The sequence below is a fragment of the Mugil cephalus genome, chromosome 5 (assembly GCF_022458985.1).
Source record: "Mugil cephalus isolate CIBA_MC_2020 chromosome 5, CIBA_Mcephalus_1.1, whole genome shotgun sequence".
Lineage (NCBI taxonomy): Eukaryota > Metazoa > Chordata > Actinopteri > Mugiliformes > Mugilidae > Mugil > Mugil cephalus.
In genome coordinates, this window is record NC_061774.1 from 23,939,004 (window position 1) to 23,963,511 (window position 24,508).

General features: G+C 39.3%; 3 protein-coding genes across 4 annotated transcripts; 1 reads left to right on the forward strand and 2 right to left on the reverse strand.

Moving 5' to 3' along the window:
* The first annotated feature begins 2,368 nt into the window (after positions 1–2,368).
* rab33ba (RAB33B, member RAS oncogene family a) lies at positions 2,369–8,420 on the forward strand. Its single transcript, XM_047585761.1, has 2 exons — positions 2,369–2,849; positions 4,765–8,420. Exons 1-2 carry the CDS (start codon positions 2,622–2,624, stop codon positions 5,260–5,262), a joined length of 726 nt encoding a protein of 241 aa, XP_047441717.1. The 5' UTR covers positions 2,369–2,621; the 3' UTR covers positions 5,263–8,420.
* On the reverse strand, positions 8,236–14,567 carry zgc:113425 (uncharacterized protein LOC541425 homolog). Of its 2 annotated transcripts, none has more exons than XM_047585763.1 (6): positions 14,097–14,567; positions 13,051–13,110; positions 12,012–12,143; positions 10,385–10,531; positions 9,775–9,832; positions 8,236–8,911 (listed from the first exon to the last, which is right to left on the reverse strand). In XM_047585763.1, exons 1-6 carry the CDS (start codon positions 14,259–14,261, stop codon positions 8,805–8,807), a joined length of 669 nt encoding a protein of 222 aa, XP_047441719.1. In that variant the 5' UTR covers positions 14,262–14,567; the 3' UTR covers positions 8,236–8,804. The 2 variants fall into 2 exon arrangements, with proteins under 2 accessions (XP_047441719.1, XP_047441718.1); XM_047585762.1 differs by having other exon boundaries at positions 8,236–8,914; positions 14,097–14,565.
* Positions 14,568–16,132: 1,565 nt separating this feature from the next.
* Positions 16,133–23,848, reverse strand: setd7 (SET domain containing 7, histone lysine methyltransferase). Its single transcript, XM_047585929.1, has 8 exons — positions 23,718–23,848; positions 22,181–22,310; positions 21,792–21,993; positions 21,414–21,603; positions 20,069–20,150; positions 19,828–19,945; positions 18,007–18,164; positions 16,133–17,081 (listed from the first exon to the last, which is right to left on the reverse strand). Exons 1-8 carry the CDS (start codon positions 23,755–23,757, stop codon positions 16,889–16,891), a joined length of 1,113 nt encoding a protein of 370 aa, XP_047441885.1. The 5' UTR covers positions 23,758–23,848; the 3' UTR covers positions 16,133–16,888.
* Between the last annotated feature and the right edge of the window lie 660 nt (positions 23,849–24,508).

The window sequence follows — 24,508 nt, forward strand, 5'->3', positions numbered from 1 at the left end:
AGTAGAACACAAACATGTCACTTCTTTCTGTCTATGTAATTGTCTTATATACATATTTGTTATTCGCTCCATCAAAGCACAAAATCAGCCCAGTCACCTGTGAGTTCTCACTCTTTTTGCCTGTTGTAAAGTTGTGTCAAGTTTCTTCAACTCTAACAAGATGTTTCTAAACGTTCAAAAGAGCAGAAGGTTAAATATCAGTTGCATTTGTAAAGTAAAGGTTAAATATTTAGAAATGTACAGCAGAGCTTGAGTAAATCCAGTCACGCTGTGAAAAGACTCAGAGTCAGAAAAGAGTTTTACCGCTTGTAAGTTGATTTAGTTGAAGTTGAGTGTACGTATGCACATCACTACATAGAAGCTCTTCAAGCTGTGTGCACGAAGAGGGAGGAAGCTGAAAAGTGGAGCGTGTTTGCTCATGTGTCTTTTAAATGATTGCACAGTTTAAATTTCCACAGCTGCTAAATTTCTAGTCACCCGACTTCCCAATGCAAACAGTGAAAGAGCATTTACTGCATGATATTATTAAAACTGAAAAGGAAACTCATTACCAGCAGAATTTGGACTGATGACTGGTTTTCTGATCAGTGAGTGGTTTATTTTATTTTATTTTATTTTATTTTTATGTCTTGTTCATACATGTATTTCTCTCTTTAAAAGGACAAAATAATTTCCCCGTGGGATCAATAAAGTTTTCTTGAATCTTCATCTTGAGTATGTTTTACACTATAATTATATCACCACACATCTTCATATCCATTTTATTGCATTACATATATACTGTATATATTGCTTTCATAATATTTTGTATATTGTTATATATATCTCTGTATATTTTACTTACACTTTGTATACTGTTTATATATATGTATGTAAATTTTATTCATTATTTTTATATATTGTACCTCACTTCTGTTTTGTTTTTTGATGCTTTTTGATGTAATTTCTCCTGTCTCTGTGTAATGAGTCAACTGGATACCAAATTTGTTCACTCAAATAACAAACAACAAATAACAATTCATAACAACCATCAGTTCATAATTTTTGACCGGACTTTGTAGCGAAACAAAAGATATGAGACCCAGGAGCTGACAAAAATAGAAAAACTATTTTCTATTTTATTTGACTGGATATTACTTATATTTTATTTTATCTTTCATTTTATTTGTGTTTATTAAGAGTCGTCCGACAGACATCGTCCATCTTTATTTACAGTCTAGATTCACATTAACAGTGTAAGATTTACCGGGAAACACGAACACAACATTCAGTAGTCAATAGTGGTGGTTGGACTGAACGGTTTGAGGTGCGATTTTTACATAACTTCCCACGGGACTGTGAACGCCGCACGAAACGGAATCTCGCGAGAAGAGACTTCCTTTAGACAACATTGTACGTGGCTTCACAGCTGAGCCATTGTAGTGATGGGAAGTTCGCCTCTTTTCTGAAAGTGGGCTCTTTTGACACGGCTCCCAAAGAAGAGTCGACTCTTTATTTAGTGGACTTTAGTCAGACATTCAGATTCACATCAAAATTAAATGTTGGTGCAGCAGAAATGCTGATAGGAACAAAAAATAACAGACAAAATGCGTGTATTAGGTGGTAATAATAAACGACAATACAACACAGAGGTCCCTAGTGGACGTAGTGGTTTGTGTGTGTGTTGATAAAACCTTTTTCATTCAAGTGTTTTTTTATGAAAAGCATAATAATTGTCTCGTTTTGTCCAGTTATTCTGTGACATTATTACTTTTGTTTCACGTTTCAATAAAACTTAAATTGTGCAAACCAATGGACAAAACACTGCAATCAAATAAACGCCCTACACAGACCAATAGAGCCAGTAATTGGTGTTAGTACAGAGCATAGACTCATTTTAAAAAAATATATTTTTTTTAAAGGTTTGTCTGTGATGAGATGACAAGAAAAAAAATCAGAACAATAATAGAAATCACGTGGTTTAAACATAAAATGATCGATCGAGCTTTATTTATTTCGAATATATATATTCAAAAGAAAAAGATAAATAAAAAAGTAGAAAAAAGAAACATGCAATATATTCAAAAAGATGATGGAATGATATTGTCTCTTAGACCTTCATATATTAAACTTTGTTTTGTACTTATCATTCCTACCTCATCTTCTTCTTTAAATGCAATTTATTTTCATTATTATTATTATTATTATTATTATTATTATTTTAAACCAAATTATAGCTTTGTGAGACAATAGATTGACATTAAAGAATTACTAAGAAGACATTGGGGAGTCGGCTCTCACTGGATGGGAATCGGCTCTTCCGATTCGCTCCGACTCATCGGTTCTCAGAGTCGAACTCTTCTGCGCATGACACATCAGCACCGGACTGGGAGCGTTTACAGGGATGCGCATGCTTCGATCTGGACGCACTGTGCGTATATATATTGACAATATCGGAGCGTCGATGCGTATGAAAACACTCTCCAGAAAACAGGTCAAACCGATCTGGACTGAGAGCGGTAGCTGTCCTCCCTTAGGTCATTATTTTTTTTTTATTATAATTATTATAATTATTGGTTCCAAGCTGCAGCTGACTGGGACCGACTACCGGAGCCGCTGCTGATCGTCACCTCGGTTTCATTATGGCGGAGACCGGGTCTCCGGCTGAATTCTCGGGCTCCCTTGCGAGCGTGAACCTCCCTCCTCCGAGGACCCGCATCTTCAAGATCATCGTGATCGGGGACTCCGGGGTCGGGAAGACGTGCCTGACCTACCGCTTCTGCGCCGGCAAGTTCCCCGACAAGACCGAGGCCACGATCGGGGTGGACTTCAGGGAGAGGCTGGTCGAGATTGACGGCGAGAAAATCAAGGTGTGCACAGTGAAAAGCAACTCTCAATGCGATGCAACACGTCGATTTTGGTGGTATTGTGTGTAAAATGCCTTGCTCATGGGAATGTCGGTGCTGCTTGACCCACATTTTTGACCCATCGACTATTGACCCTGATGATTAAGTTTATATAGAGAGACACTTTATTCCCCTCTATGAGAAATTCACAACAGTTTAGATTAATTTAGGCCCTAAAAACACAGGCTTAACCACACAAGTGATAAAACAAAGTAGCTTTTGACATTTTGCACGATTACACCGATCAGCCACAACATTATGACCACTGACAGTAGAAGTCAATAACATTTAAACCGTCTGGTGACAATTCAGTTTTCTGCTGGGAAACTTTTGGACCTGGCATTCATTCGTTCATTCGTTCGACCAGACCAGGTGCCCCCCCCCCCCATCACATGGCAATGACAATGATCACCAGCAGGATGCAGCCTGACACACACACACACACACACACACACACACACACAAAAGAGGTTTAGGCACACTTGTTGACCTGCTTTCCCAAACTGATCGAGTATCTGTGGGATCCTCCCCTCAACCCATAGGATCCTCAGAAAGGCCGTGTCCGTTCTCTGATGAGTCACAACTGTTCTGGAGGCGCAAGGGAGACCTACACAATATTAGGAAGATGGTCATAATGTTACGCTTGATCGTTGTCTATTGAATAACTGAGCAAATTTCACACCAATTGCAATCAATTCACGAGTTGGTACTTCATTGCTGACATTTACCCTTCCTTTTTCCGTGGAAAACATTAAGCTGACTTCTTCCAGAGGTTTTGCTCATGTTGATGTGAGATTAGGATTCATGTACAGAAGGAAATGAACTTCACTGAAAGTTTGACTTCTGTGACTTGAAAAGAAGTCGTCACAGTTACTAAAGCCGGCAGCTGAGTCTAACCTGGTAGGGTCTTATTCACGGCTGGGAAGTATGACGGAAAAAAATGGAAAAAAAATCATGGTATTTTTCAAAATTCTGACGGTGTCACGGTTCTTTTTTTTTCATACATCTACTGGTTAAAGAACATACTGAATATAGTTACTGAAAATTTAGATATTTTACTGTGATGATGAGTAAATATTGTAGAATAATCACACACTAGTAGTAAAACAGGTTTGCATGGTCCCGTGTTAACACTGACTAATGATGTGGAAATTTGGGGACATTTACAGCTCGGAGATAAAAAAAAAATTATTAAATGTTATTCAGATGAAGAAACAAATTATATACATCAACATACATATTTATTCATATTTAAACTTCTGTGTAATGTCAATACCAGTGCGACCGGCTACCGTAATAACTATAGTCTGCGCGCAACATTTTTTTCCTCAATCATAAAAAGCTAAAATTGGGGACATTTTTGCGAATGTCCAGAAATCAGGGACGTCTGGTCGCCTTAACAAAAACCCCAAACAACCGACACGTCACCTTTTTCTTGGCACAAGTCGTCTCGTTCTTCATTTTTCTGGCCTTTCCATCTTCACCACACCTCACAGTGACGCAGTCAAAGTTGATGTGTGTTTAGATGTGCTACATTGAACACTGTGTAATAAAATACACCTATATGACGGTATATTAAAAGATTATATCATAACGAAAAAAATAGTTAATAACACAAGAGTCTCTCTATGGATAGATTCAGCAGCAGTCTATATTTCTCCATTTTAACTGACTGTGTTTGGTATGAAATTTGCTCAGTTGTTCAACATATTTCTTGTTAATAAATCACATTGTGCGCAAAAAATGCATCTCAACGCTTTAATTACCTTCTGATTGACAGCTGCACGGAGGCATAACATCACCCTTTGACTACTTCTAACTAGAGCAGTGTGTTGGTTGTGATTTTATTTCCACTCATCCACTTCATCCTCCCCCACAGATCCAGCTGTGGGACACTGCCGGCCAGGAGCGCTTCAGGAAATCCATGGTGCAGCACTACTACCGCAACGTGCACGCCGTCGTCTTCGTCTACGACGTCACCAACGCCACCAGCTTCCGCAGCCTCCCCGCCTGGATAGAAGAGTGCAAGCAGCACGCCTTGGGCACGGAGGTGCCCCGGATCCTCGTGGGGAACAAGTGCGACCTCCAGGACTCCGTCCAAGTGGGCACGGACGTGGCGCAACAGTTTGCGGACGCCCACTCCATGCCGCTGTTCGAGACGTCCGCAAAGAACCCCAACAGCCAAGGGGAGGGGAACTATGGAAACAGTGACCACGTGGAGGCTATTTTTATGACGGTGGCCCACAAGCTGAAGTCTCAGAAGCCCCTGGTGCTCAGCCAGCCGCCCGAGGCGTCGGGGGGCGGCGCCGTCAACCTGAACCGGGGACGGGAGGACGGGGCGGACGGGGGCAGGAGCTGGAGCTGCAGCAGCTGCTGAGAGGAGGAGAACGTCAAGGGAGGAAGGTAGACGACTTCAGCCCGATGCTCCTCGGGGGCTGGTGTGGGCGGAGGGAAGAGTGGAAGTCAACAACACAAAAAAAAAAAAAAAAAAGACAAAACGGATCTGGCTTCACGATCAGAGGAACGCAGGGACGAGGATACATCTTTTCACTGCTTGTGCTCATGAGTGATTTTTAAATGGTTATGGGTACTGTTTTACAATGTTTGTTGCTCCTTGGGAATGTTTCAGAGAACGTGGCCAAAAATACAGATTCCTTAAATAGTTTGTGTCCTTTTAAGAACAACTAAAGTCCTCGAAGGAGGTGGACAAAATAACAGGACGCTTCATAACGGAGTAGCATACGTGACTTTTCGTTTGGGGTTCGGGTTAAGGTTGTGGAGATGGACTCATGTTCGAATGTGATTCAGATTCAGACAACTTTATTTATCCCAACAGGGCAATTCATTTGCAGCCTTTCCACCTGCATCTCATATACAGTCAATCAATCAATGAAATAAACAAAGAAGGCAAGGACACAATAAGTGCATGGGCCCATAAATAAAATAAAATGATCGATCACAAAGTCGGTGCTCGTTAGGATCAATAATAATCAGATGTAAAAATCCAATAAATAAATAAATAGATTCAACAAATAAATAGTTAAAGCCTTAAAAATTGTTTCATCTAAAATGAGTGAGGTCTGTGTTTAAAAGCTTAATATGAGAAAGAATAAAAGATTGGGCAAATTATAGATTAAGTTTAATAAGTAGTTTAATAAAGATCTGCTCGGACGGCCCATTGAACCAGCAGATAAAGGAAAAGGTTAAAATTCTTTCAATAAAAGAACGATGAAAGTTACATAGAACAGCATCACAGACATTAAAAGAACGTAATTTCCCCATTAAATAAAATGTGATTTTTTTTCTGCCTCCTTTAAATGCAGCTCTAATTAAAGACGGCCTGTGGAGTTTTTTTCCTTTAAACCAATAAATAATAACAGTTTTTTGTTTTACATTACATCTGTTTCACAAGAGTAATTTACCGTATTTTATTAAGAAATCTCGCTGCCGGTTGCACTGTTCAAAGTTACTGCATGACGCTGTTAATACAAACTTCTGCATCTTAAATTATGAGGCAACTACTGTTTCATTTCTCAATAATGCTCTTATTGTGAAACATCTCCTGGAAGGTGTTGTGGGAAACCCATTAACCCCGACTTTAACTAGATGTGTAATTCTTAGAAAATATCCTCGATCCCTTCGTTTTTCTAAAATTTGAAAATATAATTTCACTCGTAGGTCGCCGCTGTTGTTTACGTCGCAATGCAGTCTGGGTAATGATGTCAAACGTTCCCTCTGCCTAGTTCGGTAAATTCTCTGACGCTGTAGTTGTGACTCTACAGCGAGAAAATCTATTCAGCCTTTTGAGTTTGAACCTGAAGGAGGAAAACAGAAATAATAACCAAAAAGAGTATTATCGTGGGGGTCCTCAAGGTAGATCCACTAAAGCGGAATACGCTACTACAAGTCTAAACCACTTATTAGTCCAAGAAAAAGAGCGTAGACGTAATTTAAACTCCACAGAAACTCCACAGGGTGCCTTTTTTTAAATTTTTTTTTTTAATTTTACGTCATCCAGCAACGATTAGTTTTGCTATAGGTGAAAAAGGGCACAACCATCAACCATAGTGACGAGGTTTAATGTGGTATCGCAGGGTTTAAGTTTGTATATTAAGTGCATTTCTCATTTCCAGTGAACAGTGAACATAAGCTCAGACGAAAGACATTCAGGTCAGGTTTTCATGAGGGGTTGAGCGCTAGTTAAAGGAGCAGTAAGAGATCAACCACAAAGTCACAAAGAAGCTCTGACAGCGTGAGAAAAATAAGAATTTCCTCATGAATGATGAGCATAATGATGTGGCAGCATTATTCTGAGGTACATGGGTTCAAAAGGAGCATTAATTTAAATGCTCCTCTTTTGGGAGACTGTAAGTAAAGACGTACAGCTCCTCTACAGTGAAGCCAAAGCAACTAGAGCTCCCCCTGGTGTCTGTCTGCAGTATAGGTCATAAGCTCCACCTCCTCCATGTTAGTGGATTTAACTTGGGCCAAACTAAAACAAACTATTTTGGCTTCACTTCGGCTGGTTCACACGCCGCCCTTCTTTAAATATAATTTAAATACTTCCCCCAAGTGGCCAAAAAAAGTAAATAAATAAATAAAATAAAATTACCGCAGCTTTAAATGAGGTGACAGCTTTGTTTTAGCTCAGTGTTTTAGCATGCGGCCGCTAATACTTTGCACTTAGCGATGGGGAGAATGCACCAGGGATCTGCTGAAGGACTCAAAAGGGAACCTTTAACAATAGGAGGAAGATCAGAAAAGGGATAGTCTTTGTTCGCCACTAAACAGAAGTAAAGTAACGTGTAGGTTAGCGATTTTAAGCAGTGAAAACACATACGTCTGATAAAGAGTAAAGGCGTCGTAGTGCTCGCCCAGGCCTCCCCTCACGTACATGGATGCCTTCTCTCACTAGCTACGCTGTATGTCAAGCCCGTGATACAATATTCAGCATGTCTTGCACCGTTGTACAATATAATCTTTTAAAACCGCGGCAGCCCCCCCCCCCCACTTCGACTGTCATCCATATCAGGTTAGTTTGCAGTCGTGGGCCTTTTAGTGCTTTTGGATACGTTTGCCGTGACCACAGCTGGTCCTGTGGCTCCATCTGCTGATCACCGCCACCGCGTTACGTCTTCGTAGAGGACGCAGACTATCAAACCAAACGGCCTTCTCTCAGGACTAACTGTTCAGAGGCTATGCACACGGGAAGCAGGAGACGTCCCGAGCGTCTCTGTGGCCCTGTCAGCAACGCAGCAGAAGACAAGACATTGTGTGGGTGTGTTATTGTTCTAGATTTGGTTGCTGCTTTATCCTGTTCTCAAAGTGTCCTTTGTAATTTCATTTTGCCTTATTATTTTTTTTTTATTATTATTATTTTCGTTCACTAAAGCCACAATCAACCAACACTGCTCTTGTACGTGAATGAGAATAATGAAACTACTGGGGATGAGTGATGAAGGGAAGATGCTTGCAGTGGTTTTGTCATGTGTAACCTGCAATAAACTACCCTGAACATTTCAACAAAAAAAAAAATATATATATATATATGCAGTCACTCTTTCTTTAAATATTCTTTCTTCAGTCCAGTCAGTTTTATTTATTAAATACACATAAAAATGTATGAGCTCAGAACAAAATTCACTCTCGCACCGCACACGGGGAATCAATTATTTCAGCCACGTACACATATTCAAGTTTGGCACAGTTTCAGCAACTAGCAACAGAAATGAGAGCAAATAGGACGGCGTCATAGTCCAAAAGTGCTTGGTCTGATCACAAACACTCGAGATTCATATGCCTTGGGATCCCTTCTCTGTCCGTTCACAGAAAGAACTGCGTGAAGATATTTCCCGTGATTGCATAGAATCGTCCACAAACAGGAACATTAAGAACCAGCCTCTGTGCCGTGGATGTGTTTCAGGTCAGTCTGCTGTACGGAGGCAGTTTGGAGGAGGCCTCCTCTTCCTCAGCGGTGCCGCCGTCAGTCAGATGAGCCGGGGAGTTGAAGAGTCTGTCGTCGCCCCCTGCTGGACACAAAGGAGAGCTACGTCACATGACTGCTAAGGCGACAGTCACCACCACATCTGGATTATGAGCTAGTGGTCAAGAGATTACAGAAAAAATAACAAAAAAAGCAATGCAATAAAGAGCCGAGAAGAATAGTATGTACATTAAAAGACAAAGCAATATCTGAAAATATGGAACCAATTTCTGAAGTTCTTCAGCAAATACGCTAATCAGACATAACGCTATGACCACCTTCATTGTATGTCTGTGTCTGGCAACAGAATGTTTTTAGTGGGGGGGTCTTTGGGTCCTATGGGCTGAGAGGAGGAGCCTCTGTGGATCATCCCACAGACACTTGATCAGTTTGGGATCTAGAGAATTTGGACGTCAGGTCAACACCTTGTGCTGTTTTTCATGTTTGTTTGAGTTCTTCCTAAAGCGTGTGTGTGTGTGTGTCAGGCTGCATCCTGTTGGGGGGGGGGGGGGGGGGTGTTATGGAGGTGGGGGGTGTCTGGTTTGATCTAGGTTGGGTGCCACATGTCTAAGTAACATCAATGTCATGTCCAAAAGTTTCCCAGTAGAACACTGAATTGTCAGAAGATGGTTCAAATGTTATTCACTTCTCCTGTCAGTGGTTTTAATGTTGTGGCTGATCGGTGTATTTAGTAAATATGACGACAGGTCTGCAATAATATTCAGCCTCATTTAGTAGATAACACTGATGCATGGTGACACTGGTGCTAAGTCTCCGTCCATAATGTGAGCACACACCTTTTGAAATGTTGTAATCTATTCTATGAGTCTCCATGGAGCCTTATTTTTAAATCTCTCTCTTAATTTCTACTCGTTAGTTTTAGAACATGTAAACATTAGATCCTACCTTGCCATGTACACACCATCTCAGTGTCCCCAGTATCATACTGAGGAACGAGGGTCTCCTGCAACACACACACAAAAAACACTTTTAAAACGAATGTTAAACCTGTAGTGGTCTGTCAACAACAACCAGTCCTGCTCTTTGCTGGATTTAGATTATAAACTCAGACCAAATCTATTATCTGTCAAACTCATTTTACATTTAGCTCACATCTCCAAAGCCATAAAAATACACCACACATGTTGAATCCAATAGGTCTCGTCTGTCAAAGTAGGTTTTTAAACATGAAAATGAATAATAAGATAATGAAGAGTGAAGTCTGAAATGCTCTTATAAGTTCACACAGCTTTAATCTACCACAAGTTTCTAGCTAAAATAAAAAGCCGGGGAAGGTTTTGCACCTGCTAGCGTACGTAGATAACTAAGAAATAAATAAAAAAGATCTTTTGATTTATTAACTGAACTATACATTTGTAGCCTTAGTTTCTTTATAAATACCCGTATTTATTTATTTATGTATTCATTCACTCTTGGATCAAACATGAACAGTATTCCATATATAAACCAACGTTTAAGCTGCTTTAAAGCCGTTAATAGACTATGTTGCTCCTACCAGACCGGTCCGGGTGTCGTAGCAGGCGCAGAGAGGAAGACTACGGCAGCCCACGTAGGCAATGAGAGACGAGAGGACAAAGCTGATGCTGCAGCTGAGCAGGATGGTGGCATTGGCCCCTTTCACCATCCTATGAAGGACAAACGTCTGCGCAGACGAGACGGACGGAAGACGTTATTATCACCGCGTTGTGTCAGAATTACGAATAATAAATCAAACATGTGCCAAGATGAGGAAATGAAATGCAACACGAGTCCATTTAGTACAATATGAGCAGCCGTGACCGGAGAATTAAAACTAAAATAAGTTAAAATTAAAACTTCAAGGCTCATTTAAGGTACCGTGGGACATAAGCTCTGTTTCTATTACGTTTTTTTTGTTGCAAAATAAAAGTGATATTGATGAAATTTGTACGTGATTCCATTGAAAGGTGTTTTGCAAATGAGCTGTGACTCTCGTAAAGTCTTGTCCCATGATATCCCATAATTCTCTTAAATTCTCGTCACATGAGACTTCAGAAGAACTGGTGACATGACCCCCTGATACACTTTTATATCAATACGTCTGGAAAAACCACCTCATGAGAACGTTTGAGAGATTTTTGGAAATGTAGGGGTTTCATTTACCAGATTATTACAATATTTAGGTTTTTGCACATTTCTATGTGGAATTAAATAGCAATAGACGCCGTTACCTAAGTACGTAGCTTACATTGGTGTGAGCCATTTATACTTGTGCCCTCATCAGTCTGGCTCACTCTGTAGCAACAACACTAGTCGGATTAATTTTTGTTTCTACTTCCTGCCTAACTTTCTGTAATGGCAACCGAAGGTTTTGGTGAAATTTCACACGTTTTTTTCTCTGAACCTCCTCATTTAACCTTTCCTCAATGTCCAAAACCATCAATTTGATAATTGTGAAGATGGAAAAGCAGCCAGAAATGCAAAAGTGTAAACACGCTACTACCAAGCAGACCAATCACAGCTCATGTGGTGGCGTCACTTCAAAGCATAGTTACATTTCTGGGCTACGGAGTCAAATTAATGCAGAAGCCTAAACACCCATTAACTCCTCCACTGGTGAGAATCACAAACATAGACGGACTTAGAAATGAGAACAAATGCGTATGTGTTATTTGGTCTGTATATATTTTCGTAATTTGCTTTTTCACTTTCAGAAAGACTAAATAAGAAGCAAAACATGAATAGATTATCAATTTAAAAAAAAATTGCATGCAATCAGCACTTTTCCATAATCAAAAACATTTTCCCCACTGCTCACCATGCTGCAGAAACACAAATCAGTGCAATGCAATGAAAGAACCATTACTTCTGGGAAAGTTCTTGGATATATATATATATTTTAAATGAAATGTAGTTTTATGCCGTACTGTGTGCTTTTTTTTTGTCTTTATATGTCTATAGATTGCGAATTTGTGCATTTTCAGCTACTCGTGCCCTTTTAAATTAACCCCTGGGGACAAATAAAGTGATCTGAATTAAACTGAACAAGCCAGAGATCCATATAATTATTATTATTATTATTTTCATCCGTATTATTATCCGTATAATTATTCAATGAATAAACTGTGTGGCTTGTGTGCGCCTGTGAGTGTTTTGGTAGTTACCACTTCAGGACTGTCGTGGTGGTGGAAGACTTCTTTATTCTCCTCTCCGTAGGTGAGCGTCAAACACGAGTAGCCTGCTACGACCACTGTGGTCAGACAGGAAACCAACGCAGCCACAACCGCCACACTCACCTGCAGACAGACGCAATGGAGATTACCATTCATTACGACACAGGATACACACATTACAATCGCTTGTGCCAAGATCACAGACAAAACACATTTAGAAGCCGAGTCTAACTGAAAAAACGTCCAGCTAGAAACCAACAAGAGCTAACTAGCCTAGCCAACAGCAGTAGACAGTATGTGGCACATCATTAGGGATGTTTCGTTACGCTAGGTCCAGGGAAGGGAAGGGGCGGGATGAGGATACAGAACCTGGTTCGGGTACAAGATAGGGACTGAGGATGCAGGACTGAACCACGACCCAAACACCCAAACACAAAATGAATCTACCAAACGGTCTTTAATGGAGAGTACTACTGAACTGATGTTGGTAACATGTTCCACTGACAAGCATTTATTCAGAATATTCATTTTGAAGGCTTCACTTTAGAGTCAGGGATGGTCGGACCGGAGCCAACTACATCCATTCAAGTACAAATTTGAGATACTTAAACTTCAAAAAATGTGTAGACGACTGGCTGAATGGCAGAGTGAAGGGGGTCGGGTTATGGGGTTCCACAGGGATCAGTGCTTCCTACACATTCCCTCTTATATTAGTTTCAGGTGGATCAACATGGGAAATGGTCTCTAAACTTTACAAACTAATTTCTTAGTGAGCGTTTTTGCAATAAATAGAGTTTGTCTGTGATAAAACCAGAAAACGCTGTGTAGGTATGTTGTATTTTTTCCTCTGTCGTTTCAACGTCAATGAAGAGTAAAGTGTGAAAAGTTGGTGACATCATCCATATTCAGAGGGCAGTAAGTCAGCAGAGCGTCCAGCACAATGGAGGCCAAAGGGCGTCTAACAATTTTTCATCCGACCATGGGGGAGTATAACGATAAAAAAGGATCATTCGGCCATCATCACACTTACCAGTTTTGATTTTTTCCATTGAGAGGCAAACAGCGCCAAAATGCCCGGACAGGCCATGATCTAAAAAGGAAAGAAAGAAAGAAAGAAAGAAAGAAAGAAAGAAAGAAAGTGAAAATGGAATGAAATGAGACGGAGGAGCGGTAGGCTGAGACAGGACAAAGGCCAGTTCCAACAGGATGTTATGAGTCACTCACCAGCCAGAGTCTGATCAGTATTACTAGACATTTAATGAAGTCTTACTGACAAAACCTTCAGGAGACTGAGTGTTAAAAACCACTAGCTGGTGAATAATTGAATGAATGAAAAAAAACAAAACAAAACATTTGAACAATATTTACCTAACATGTATGAAACATTTACTTCCTGTGTGTTTTTTTCCCTTTCTTACGTGCACATGTACATTTATTTATTTTATTATTTATTTTTAGTACCCCCATACTTCCCTATACCCGGTGAACATCATGCGTCAGGGAACCCCCGTAAGTAAAATTAATGAACAATAAAGAAGGTGGAGTGATTTGTGGTTTAGAAACTGTTTTGCCTCATTTAGCACTTAGATGCAGTTTATTTTTGTTTGACAACCTCTTAAAATAATGTTTTAAGTCTTTCTTTATCATTATTATTAGGTTTTGCAGAAAACACAAAACACCAAACATTTTAAAATAACACAATAATACATATGATATTTAATATTACCGTAAAAATAATTTTGTCAGAAAAAATAGGCCATTATTTTAGGAAGGTGGTGATATCATACATTTAATATAAGCCTAATATTTAATTATTTTAAGAGGGTGGCAATTAATAAAAAATAATTTAGTCAAAAATACGTAACTAAATAAATAAAATAACTCATTTTTACATCCACTTTTGCACCGAGAAACTTATTTCCATGAACGATAATTGACCTTATGCCAAAGTGTAAAGGTTGTTTGAAGATTACAGCGAGTTCAGGTTGTCATGTGGGTAGAATATAACAGGTAAAGTTTTGATTATCCTGCCACTGACTATAATAATAATAATAATAAAAAGAGGATGAGTCTCACCAGTCCTCCCCACACCGGCGTCCTGGTGGTGCTCAGCGGAGTGTTTCTGCGGAAAACTGCGTCCATGAAGCCGCAGACCACGCAAAGACCCGCACAGGCCACCTGGAGGACGCCGAGTACGAGCACGCCCTTCTGGTTAAAAATAAAGTACCTGTGTCGGTCCATCTCTGCCGAAAAGCTCCCAACAGCAGCCCCGACGTGTAGTTTTAAAATAACCCGTGAAGGGAAAACGTTAACTAACCCTAACCCTAGGACTGATGGTGTTCACCGCTTGGTTGGATTTCCCTCTCAGGTACATCAGCACCGTTGGCGAGAACTGTCTCTGAAAATGTTTTTTTTTTTTATTCCAGTACTTTTTTTTATCCACGGTGGCGTGAATCTTCCGGGTTTGCAGGCTGGTTTCGGTGCTCACATGAGCAGCTGGGAAGTTTATCCATTAACCTGGTTGACCAACAGCAGGTGAACCGGAAGCGGCGGGTTCTTGGTTGCCCAGAGTTTGGACTGTCAGGCTGCAAAGCCACGCCCCCCTACACCTGTTAGAATGTACCGAGCTTTTTTTTTTTTTTTTTTTTAAATATATATATATATATATATATATATAAAAGTAAATATATATACATATATATAAAAATATATCAATAAATAAATGTTTTCTGTCGAACCAAATACAGGGTGTGAACGTGACGTGACAGTTAGCTGAAGTCTCCATGGTTACGGTCGCCCAGCGACAAAAAGTGACGGTTGAACATGGAGATTAGCAGCATTAGTTTGAATCATAGGTTTTAACAGCGTCTAAATTGTAAAATAATTTTTTTTTTTTTAAAAATGTGAAGAGCTGTTGTACGATTGTCTGAACCAACAGATTTGAAAAGCAGTCGAGATATATTATTTTATAGATATCTCCCAACTGCCAAAGAAAGAAGTGAAACAACTAGAATCTAGACACAGAAACCTGGTGTTGTGTGGTTCACATTTAGTGTCAGGTAATATTAATTTATGCTGTATTTTTTGATGAAGTTAAAACCTTAACTTACTTCTTAAGTTACGTTCTAGAGGGCTGTCAGATAAGTTTGTGGATGTTGTTTTGGCGTATTTATGGCCGACTGTAGCTACGTCAGTTCTAAAAATGAATAACAATAAACAGAATATTTGCGATCACTCCTCGTCATCCTTCTAACGTTGTGATTGCTACTACAGATTACATATCAACTGTAATAATAATTCAGTATATATTTTTTTTATCTACCAAAGTCAGAATGTACAAAGGTTGTAAAGTAACACACAGAACAATCTTAGGTATGTGTAGGGATGGTATAAAGACATCTGTCAATAATAACATTAAACACATCAATAAATTAACATAAAAATCACATTGTTTACACTAAAATATCTTGAACTAACACCTGATGTAGACAGCACATGATTAATAAGTACTCTTCAAAATATTGTTAAGTAACTGTTTTATTCTTTCTTCTGCCTCTTATTAGTTAATGCCATTTACAAATAAGTTGCATTTGTTTTGTTTTTTTATCATTAAAAATGCTAAATGTATTTTTGGAATAATGCTGTACGGTCCCTTCATTAGGTAATTCGCACAGTAAAAGCATCAACTGTATGTAAAATGCACTGAAATTGTCTATTTCCTTATACTTTTACTATACTACATATTTTCTGCACTGAATATTAGAGAAATAGGAGTTCTACATCCATGAGTGTGTTGGCGAGGCATCTAGATGTCATTAAATGTTACACCCCGGTCCTATAAAATATTACATATTTTGTCATTTTCAAGTTATTTTCACAGAAATCTTTCACCTGAGGAGTATTTCTGCATTAGTAATTGTGCACAACAATCTGTTGTCTGTCTCTTCACAGGTGTAACAAATGTAGGGACAGAGATAGTTTAAACCTGCTCCACTGTATCGACCCAAGAAAATCCAGTTCATGGGGTTAGTATAGCAGCAGTGGTCCTAAAAAAACAAATAAAAAAAACACAAACTATATCCATTGTGAGACAAATGAGGCGCGTGGATTCATTTTCCTTCTCTTGGACTTTTATTTTTGAGAGCGTAAGAACACAGATAATTAGGTTAGAAAAGTGGATCAAAGCTCACAGGTCTCTTCTGGAGTGGTGGACCTTTTCCATTATTTATTTATTTTTTCCAGAGTCCTCAAGTTACAAATCGTCATTATAAACTTCAGGGAACAACACAGTAGTCAATCGACTTCAGATATTATAAATAAAATAGTCAGTGTAACATAATGAGAGTAAGTAGTGTAGTGTGTGCGGTACAAATAATGAGCAAAAGTCCTGCAACTTAAACTGCTACTTACAGCTAATAATGAAAACTAAAAACTAATGGTAATAGTTAGGATTTTATCGTATCCTAAATTTATAAGCACCAACCGTACACGTGTAACCCTTGACTCCCGTTTGAATAACTCTGTAAGGGTGGAGAGGCCAGTGCGTGACACCTCCACCCAGAGACATGTCTCCTAACACCGTTTGGTTTCTTGCATAGTTCTTGTGTTGCTTTTGCCCGAGCGAGGCCTCCGGTTCGTAACGTATTTCTCAAGCTGCTGCAGTCCGCCCGAATGCCATATAACGTATAACTTCTTAAATATGCATGAAGTTGGGGAGGGGGGGGATTGAAAACTGCGGGGACTTTCAAGTACAAGTGCAAATGCGCCAGGAGGCTTGTAAGGGGGGGTAGCACAGGTACAGGTGGTGGTGGGTGGGGGGTGATGGAGGGGGGTTATTCTTTTGTCCAGAGGTATTCATCTGTTTTTCCTCAGTGGCCGGTGGGGCCCACCTGTCTCCGCTGGAACACCTCCAGCTCCTGCTTGTACCAGTCGGGAGCCTCGGGGCCGTTTTTCCCCGTGGGCTCGTGGTCGTAACCGTAGGCGACCGTCAGCTCCTCGTCTTTGTGCACGGCCCTCAGGGTTCGGACGCACTTGATCGGCCCAAAACGTGGATGGACAAACCTGCGCGGAGCCAAAAAGGACAACAAGAGACAACAAGCAAATTCATTCAGACACGAAACGCAAGCGCGGTGGCGTCGCAATGCAGCGAAAAATACATTAATGTTGAAGTAATTTAGATGAAATGTCTTGTAACTGCAGCTGTGCATCCTATAACTAAGAGACAATTTCTTAAATTTAACCCCTGATGTCAATAACTGAGCCTTTATTGTTATTATTATTATTATTTATTAATTCACTTTCTTTAAACATACAACAATAATCATAATAATTGATTTTATTCATTTTTATTTCAGTAGTCTTCAGTAGTCTCTTTTCAGATTGATGTTTTATTTAGTAAAAAATAAAATAAAAATAAAAATATTACCATTATTAATATTGTTACAAGGTTTATTATTGTTAATAATAATAACAATAATAATAATAATAATAATGGTATAGTATTTATTATAGAAAATGCTACTAGTTAAACACAACATTTATTATAATTAAAATATATAACTAAGTATTTTTATTTTATTTATTTATTTTTATTTAAACACAAGAGTCCTACCATATCTATTTTTAGTAGTTTTTTGGTTGTTTTGTTCTGTTTTTGTTTACATTACTACTACTATATTTAGTAGTATAATTATGTTATGTTTATTATTGGTCCGAAAATGTACTTTTTATTATTTTATTCTGTTGTTAATTATTTACCTAATATAAATACTACTTAAAAATACTAAATACTGCATTTTTCGATCATTATAATTATCTTAACTCACATCCAACTCCCCTCTCTCCAAATAAAAATATTAATTCCCATTTTGTTAACTTGCCTTTGTTAACAGCCTGAAGTCAAAGTCCAGTATATACAGTTTCTATTTCTGGTTAATCTCAGATCATAACAAAGACTTCCTCCCTCTCGCTGCTGCGTTGAACTCACGGGTCGTATTTGCAGTTGGGGGTGAAGGAGTGATTCGCCTTGTGCCCCAGAGTGGCGCAGTACCGCTCCGTCTGGTCAAACGGCCGAGGGACGTCAATCACGGTGTCTTCGTCCAGAGAGATCGTGTTCCCGTTCATCGCCCAGTCTCGGCTGTCCACCTGAGGAGTCCATGTGGACATATTATAAATAAAAACACCGAGGAGGAGGAAGATACACAGTGGCACAAATGAAACTTTCATATCGATCACTGAACGGAAGAAAGTTCACGTTAGAATATACAGTTACGTTCATCTAAATTAAAGTTAAAGAGGTCCAGTTAGAGAGAACTTCTTGAAACAAACGTCTAAAATCATAATATCTTATTTTATTTAGTGTGATATATATGCAAGCAGCCTAGTAGTTGCATCAACATCTACATGTAATCTATACCTGACTATCTAATTAAATGAATTCATATATTTATTGTCATGTTACAGACAGAGCTGAAGCTACATCACTGCAGATTATCTATAATATGTTCTCTCACTTTCTAAATAAAAGTGAGCTGCACTTCAAAATAAGAGGAAAATAAATAAAAGGTGTAAATGTTCAAATAATAACTTTAGAAAATAAAGGCAGGAGAAGCTTGAATTTACCCCTTTTCTGTTGAGTCTCAACCGATTTTACACGTAATAAATCTCAACGCTTCTTAACAACCGAACACTCGTCAGTTTCTTTTACCTTTCTTTAACTTGCCTCCAACTCTCTCATCTGTCTGTAGAGATGTTAGATTTACCACCTGGAGTGCACAGACTTGATTATCTGAGTCACGTGTACGTTTACATGCGCGTGAAAAAATTATTGCCTTAATACGACTTTAACTGGACAACTTAAGTGCATATACTCCGACTAAAATCTGAGCTCTTCTTATCCAATTAAAACACCCAGATGATGCGGAATAAAAACATCCAAAGAAGTCGGTCGCGGAAGAAGAAGGTAAACAGAGGCGGTAGAAGAACCACCTGAGGGACAGCGCCATCTTATCTGCACCAGAAGTAGCGCGATTAAAAAAGGTGTACTATTATCCATGTGGTTGTTGTGTGAAATGTTGGTCCGCCACATGAACGACTCTTGTTCATTATAAGATGTAATAGGTCAACCGGAAAGGAGGCTGAATAGACACATATCGCCACCTAGTGTGGAGGAGGAGGAGGACATGTTCCCGTCAATTATTTGATTTTCTCCGTTGCATGTAAACTGGGACAAGGAGCATATTCAGAAAGTCGAAAACTGTTATCACGTCGGACGCCTTAACTCTCATGCAATTAGTCTGTGGTACGTTTCCTCATCCACTTAACACTTACCGAAAGCTGCACCGGTTAAAATAGAAGCGCCCTGCCCAGTTTTGAATAATAAACCTTTAGTTTTGACTGTAGGTCCCGGTCTGTCTGGGACAGTTTCTGGGTCTGGTCCTGTTAGTAACCTGTAGCGCTCTACACACCAATAGACATTTCCTTCCGACTCAGCAACTTCCTTTTCTGAGGAGGCTCTGTATTTTTAACTTGTGCACTAGAGATGTGTCCTAGTAATCTGTAGAGAGTGGCCAGTGTTAACTCATGATGCACACCAACAAATAGGACAGTGACCTATGAACTACAGGGTCTGAGCTGGAAGCCAGAAACTGTACCTTATCCCAAATAATTTCTTTGGAACAGCAACAACCTAGTATGAGGGTGAAAATTATGACTTTTCATTTAGACACAGGTCAAATTTCCCCCTCGGAAAAGCCAGACCATCTCACCAAAACGCCGTCTTCTGGAAACTGCCGGCCTCCAGTCCTACCTCTGAGTGTGTGATGCGTACTCCGTTATAAAAAGCCATCACTGTGTCGGCGTCGGCGTCCGTCTTGGCAAACAGGCCCTGCCCCGCTCCTTGGATCACAGAGTCCGCCACAAACACCCTGACACGGGAAGACAATAGAGGTACAGTATGAAGTGTTGCTTCGTAAAAAAAATCTGAGCCCTGAATTCAGGAAGGAGGACGTCATCTCTCCACGTAAGGGGTCGGTGAGGAGTCGACCTACCTCTGGCTCTCGTAGGGGTCCGGCATCAGGGTGTGGGTGGCGATACAGGAGGATGTGGACTTGTCGTACGAATACACAGGACCTTGAAAAGAGATAATGGCATTTATAGTTATTGTCTGGTTGTATCTCTCCATCAAGTACAGGGAGGACACAACATGAACTCCATGAATCCAATTTCCAGAAGTCATAATGTCAAGGTATAATTCTAGTACAAACAGACACAGTTTTCTTTTTTTTACCTCTAAACCAAACACTTTTCTTTTTTGTTTTTTTGGAATTTGAATTCCTGGTTTATGTCCATAACTCCAGGAGGATGGAAACACATGAAAATATCCTTAAAGTCTTGAAGGCACTGCCACCGAATATCAAATACTGTTTGACTCCTCGAAAGCTTGTTCCTGCTCCGTGTTGCTGCCCCGTCATAGTTCAGTATTTCATCTGGCTTAGGACCCACTTATCTGATTTACTGGATAACATCATCGTTAATATGATGGAAGTATCTTGATTTTGATCAAAGCTGTTTCCAGGATGTGAACTCTGTCTGTCACAGGAGAACATTTTAGTCGTTTCCTTGTTGATCTAATTTGCATCTTGAAAAACAGATGTGACTGAATTCAGAGAGTCCTAAATAGATCCATGGACCCTTGAAGCTAACATAGGCTTAACTGAAACTGCTTGGCCACAGCAGGTCGGTTACACATAATAGAAAACACTCCTGGAAACCACAAGTAAAAAGACAAATAGGTGTAAGACAGCAAAAAAATAAATAAATAAATAGAATAGAACAGAATAAGCAAAAGAATTTATAGGATTTGCATGCGTGCAAATTAAGAAAATATTGATGAATAAATTAAATTAAATTAAATATAAAAATGAAAAATAAATAAAATAAAAGCAAATTAATAATAAATAAAATATAAATAAATAAAATAAAATAGAAGAAGTGAAAGAATTTACGAGATTTATAAGATTTTATAAGAATATGGATGGACAAATTAAATTAAAAAAATTAAAAATAAAGATAAAAATAAATAAAACAGAATAAGCAAAATTAAATTTAAAAAATGAAACAATACAAGATTTGCATGTGTACAAATGTATAAGAATATGAATGAATAAATTTAATTTAATTAAAAAAATGAAAAATAAATGAAATAAAAACAAATAAAAAATAAATAAAATAAAAAAATAGAATAAAATTAGCAAAGAAATACTTGCATGTGTACAAATGTACAAGAATATGAATGAATGAATAACATGGAGTTGTATATATTTTACTGTATATTTATATGCAGTAGTTCATTTAATTGGAGGTTCCCATCACAAATAAGACATCACCACTCACTGTTGGGTGTGATTTCGAAGCGTGGTCTTCCCGCCTGGTTGGAGATCAGAGTAGCCACACGAGCCTCGATTAACTCGCCGTCCACAAACGTCCCGTAAAGAGCCGTGCGGCCGTCCGGGTAGACGTACGCCACGGAGTCGCCGGTCATCTCCCCGTCCTCATTCACCTGCCCAAACACACAGCCCCCGTCCTAGATGCACCACAGTACACACCAACAAGCACAACACACAGAGTCAGCAAAAACAGTCCACACAAATTACTTCCACATTAAGTATTTGCTTTGCTCTTTAAGTGCAGAATGTCACTATCATTTATCATTATTACTTTGAAGCATGTAAATAAAACCAGTTTGTCGCAGCAAGCACTGAGCTGACTCACAGGGTAGTAGACCCAGCATTCCCCACAGCGGTTGTTATCTTTGTACTGGCCCTTGAACGCCACGCGGCCCTCCCCGTCGAACTCTTGAGCGGGCCCGTTGAGCTCGCCGTCCACGTACGTCCCATTGAGGACCCCCCCGTCCTCGTATGTGTAAACCCCCTGGCCCTGCAGAGCGTCGTCTACGTAAAAACCCTCCAAGGTACTGCGGGGATGAGAGAAGTTAAAATGAAGTTCGACCATGTCAAGGCACGTAAAGGTGTATTTGAGTAGAATAAGTTTTTATTGGCTGGTGATTAAGGACAGATTGCACATTCAAGATTTGTCAACCAATATTTTGGTACATAAAGCTGAAATCAATTGCTTCCACACAGGTAGAGAATTTGTTGTACCTTCCATCAAAGAAGAAGAACTTCCCCTTTCCATTCTTCTCTCCGTGAGTGAAGTGTCCCTCAAAGCGATCGCTGGACGAGTAGGTCACTGTGCAGAAACCATGTGGCTGACCGTCTTCATCCAAAGGACCTAAACAGGCACAAGGGAAAAAAAGATATGTGAATTTTCTAAGTAAGTAACATTGACCAAATAAAATTTAATTGAACGTTGTGACATTACAGTGTTCTGGTGTGGAACTTCTGGACCCAGCATCCATTCGTGTGGATGTTACTAAGACATGTAGGACCTACATAGACCAGACCAGACACCCCCCACCACCCGATAGCAATGATGATCCTTGATGATCCAGGAACAACTAGAAAAGGTGGCCTCCAAATTCACCCAAAATCCCAAAATTATCAAGTATCTATGCAGTGTTGCCAGATGAGAAATGACAAATTGGCTTAAAATTATCGGATTTTTGAGGAAAATTATCGTACATCCCTGATTTAACGTTAATCAGGACCATCTGCTTGGTAAAACTTTACCACAGACCATATAGGATAGATTATAAGGCAGCTTTACCTTTAAACAAACTAACAGCACTGTTTGCTAATAACCATGAACTGAAACTATCCTAGTTTATGGGATTTTTGGAATTAGTGATCGTACAGAGATAAATACAATAATCTTCCTACATCTGTTTTGGAGGCACAGGGGAGAGCTTCACAATATTAGGAAGGTGGTCATAATGTTATGCCTGATCAGTGAACTTCCTCAGGCCGTTTCCAATCAGTAGTTTATTGCTGCTCTAAAGATAAGTACATTATCTAGACTCCTCAAGGAATCTTGTAACAATACATCATCTTAGTGACAAAAAAATATATAAGTTTCTTTTAATTTATTCCCAAAGTTCAATTCTGTCTCTTTAAATCTAAACAAAGATGGCGGCGTACCGGCTCCCAACTTCACATAGCGAATTAAATATATATATCTATATATATATGTAACATTTTTATTACCCAGAGACAGTTTATCCATCTCATCTTAAAGCAAAATGGGTTTTCCAGAGTTTTCCAGGTCACAAATATTTTTTTATACCGAAGCTCCAGAGAAGCCTGTTAATTTGCTCCCATTAAAAATAAACCAACATAACATAACATAAATAGCTCCACGTTGCTTTTTAGGAAAATCCCAGTAAAGTATGAGCACACCACGTCTGCAACAGCTAATTATCCCAACAAAGTGAGTAGCAAACGCGGCTGGAGCATTTAATGTCGCTCCTCTCTTCGCTCCATAACCCCCGCGGCTCACTGACGCCACCCACGCCGGGCTCGGTCGCCTGTCAGGCGGATGCTCTCCAGAAATAAAGTCCGCGGTTCTAAGAGGCGCCGAGCGAGGCCTTCTCACAAACCCGACACATGGAGACTTTAGTGGAGAAGTGACATCACCATCTCAAATCACAGGGAGAGTTAAACGTCCTCCGTTTTTGGTCCATTTTTTTTTTTATTATTATTATTTTCGCGTAAATAGCACTAAAGAGAAGAGGTTCTGTACCTTCCACAACCTCCTCCACGTTTTCATCATCGCTGTCCATGCTGCTGCAGGAGGCTGCTGGAGGATCACACCCCGGCTACAGAGGGACTGGCTCTTAGTTCCTGTCACCCCCGAAGGCGTCAGCGAGGCACGACACAAGTTTTTTTTTTTTTTTTGCTGTATCACAACTAATGCATGTCTTGCTCATTCATTTCATTTAATTGAAGACAGTAATTTTGCTGCCACTGCTCTCGGTGGTGAATCGTGCACAGTTACTCTGCTGCTTAATGTGATCGAAACACATTTTCTGCTTTTATTCGTGTCCACATTTCCCCAAATACACAGTTTAAAAAAAATAGGACACATATATCACTATAACTTGTATTTATATAGTTTGCAACTACAACTGCTACTACATACAAGTTATAGTTTCTGACAGATTTTAATATTAGTATTATTGTGTGCAAAGACCATTAGTATTAAAGTTCTTCTTCTGATGTCACTGTAAGTTATATATAAACAACTTTGTAGGTTACATTATCTGTTGACGAAAACACATCCTGTCTCGTCAAATGAACTCACATTTCCAAGTTTAGATTACTTAAACTATATCTATATGAATTGCCATTTTACGTTGAGAGCACTAATGATATTGTTCCTTCTTAGATTACTCGTCTTGAAGACTGATGGCAAGTCCTCTCTGAACTGTCTCCATGTTTATTCTCTGGAATCCAATGAAAGATGAAAGAAAGATGAAAAGATTTTGATATTGGACTCAATTTCGACGGCTTTTCTATACTTGTACTTCAAGT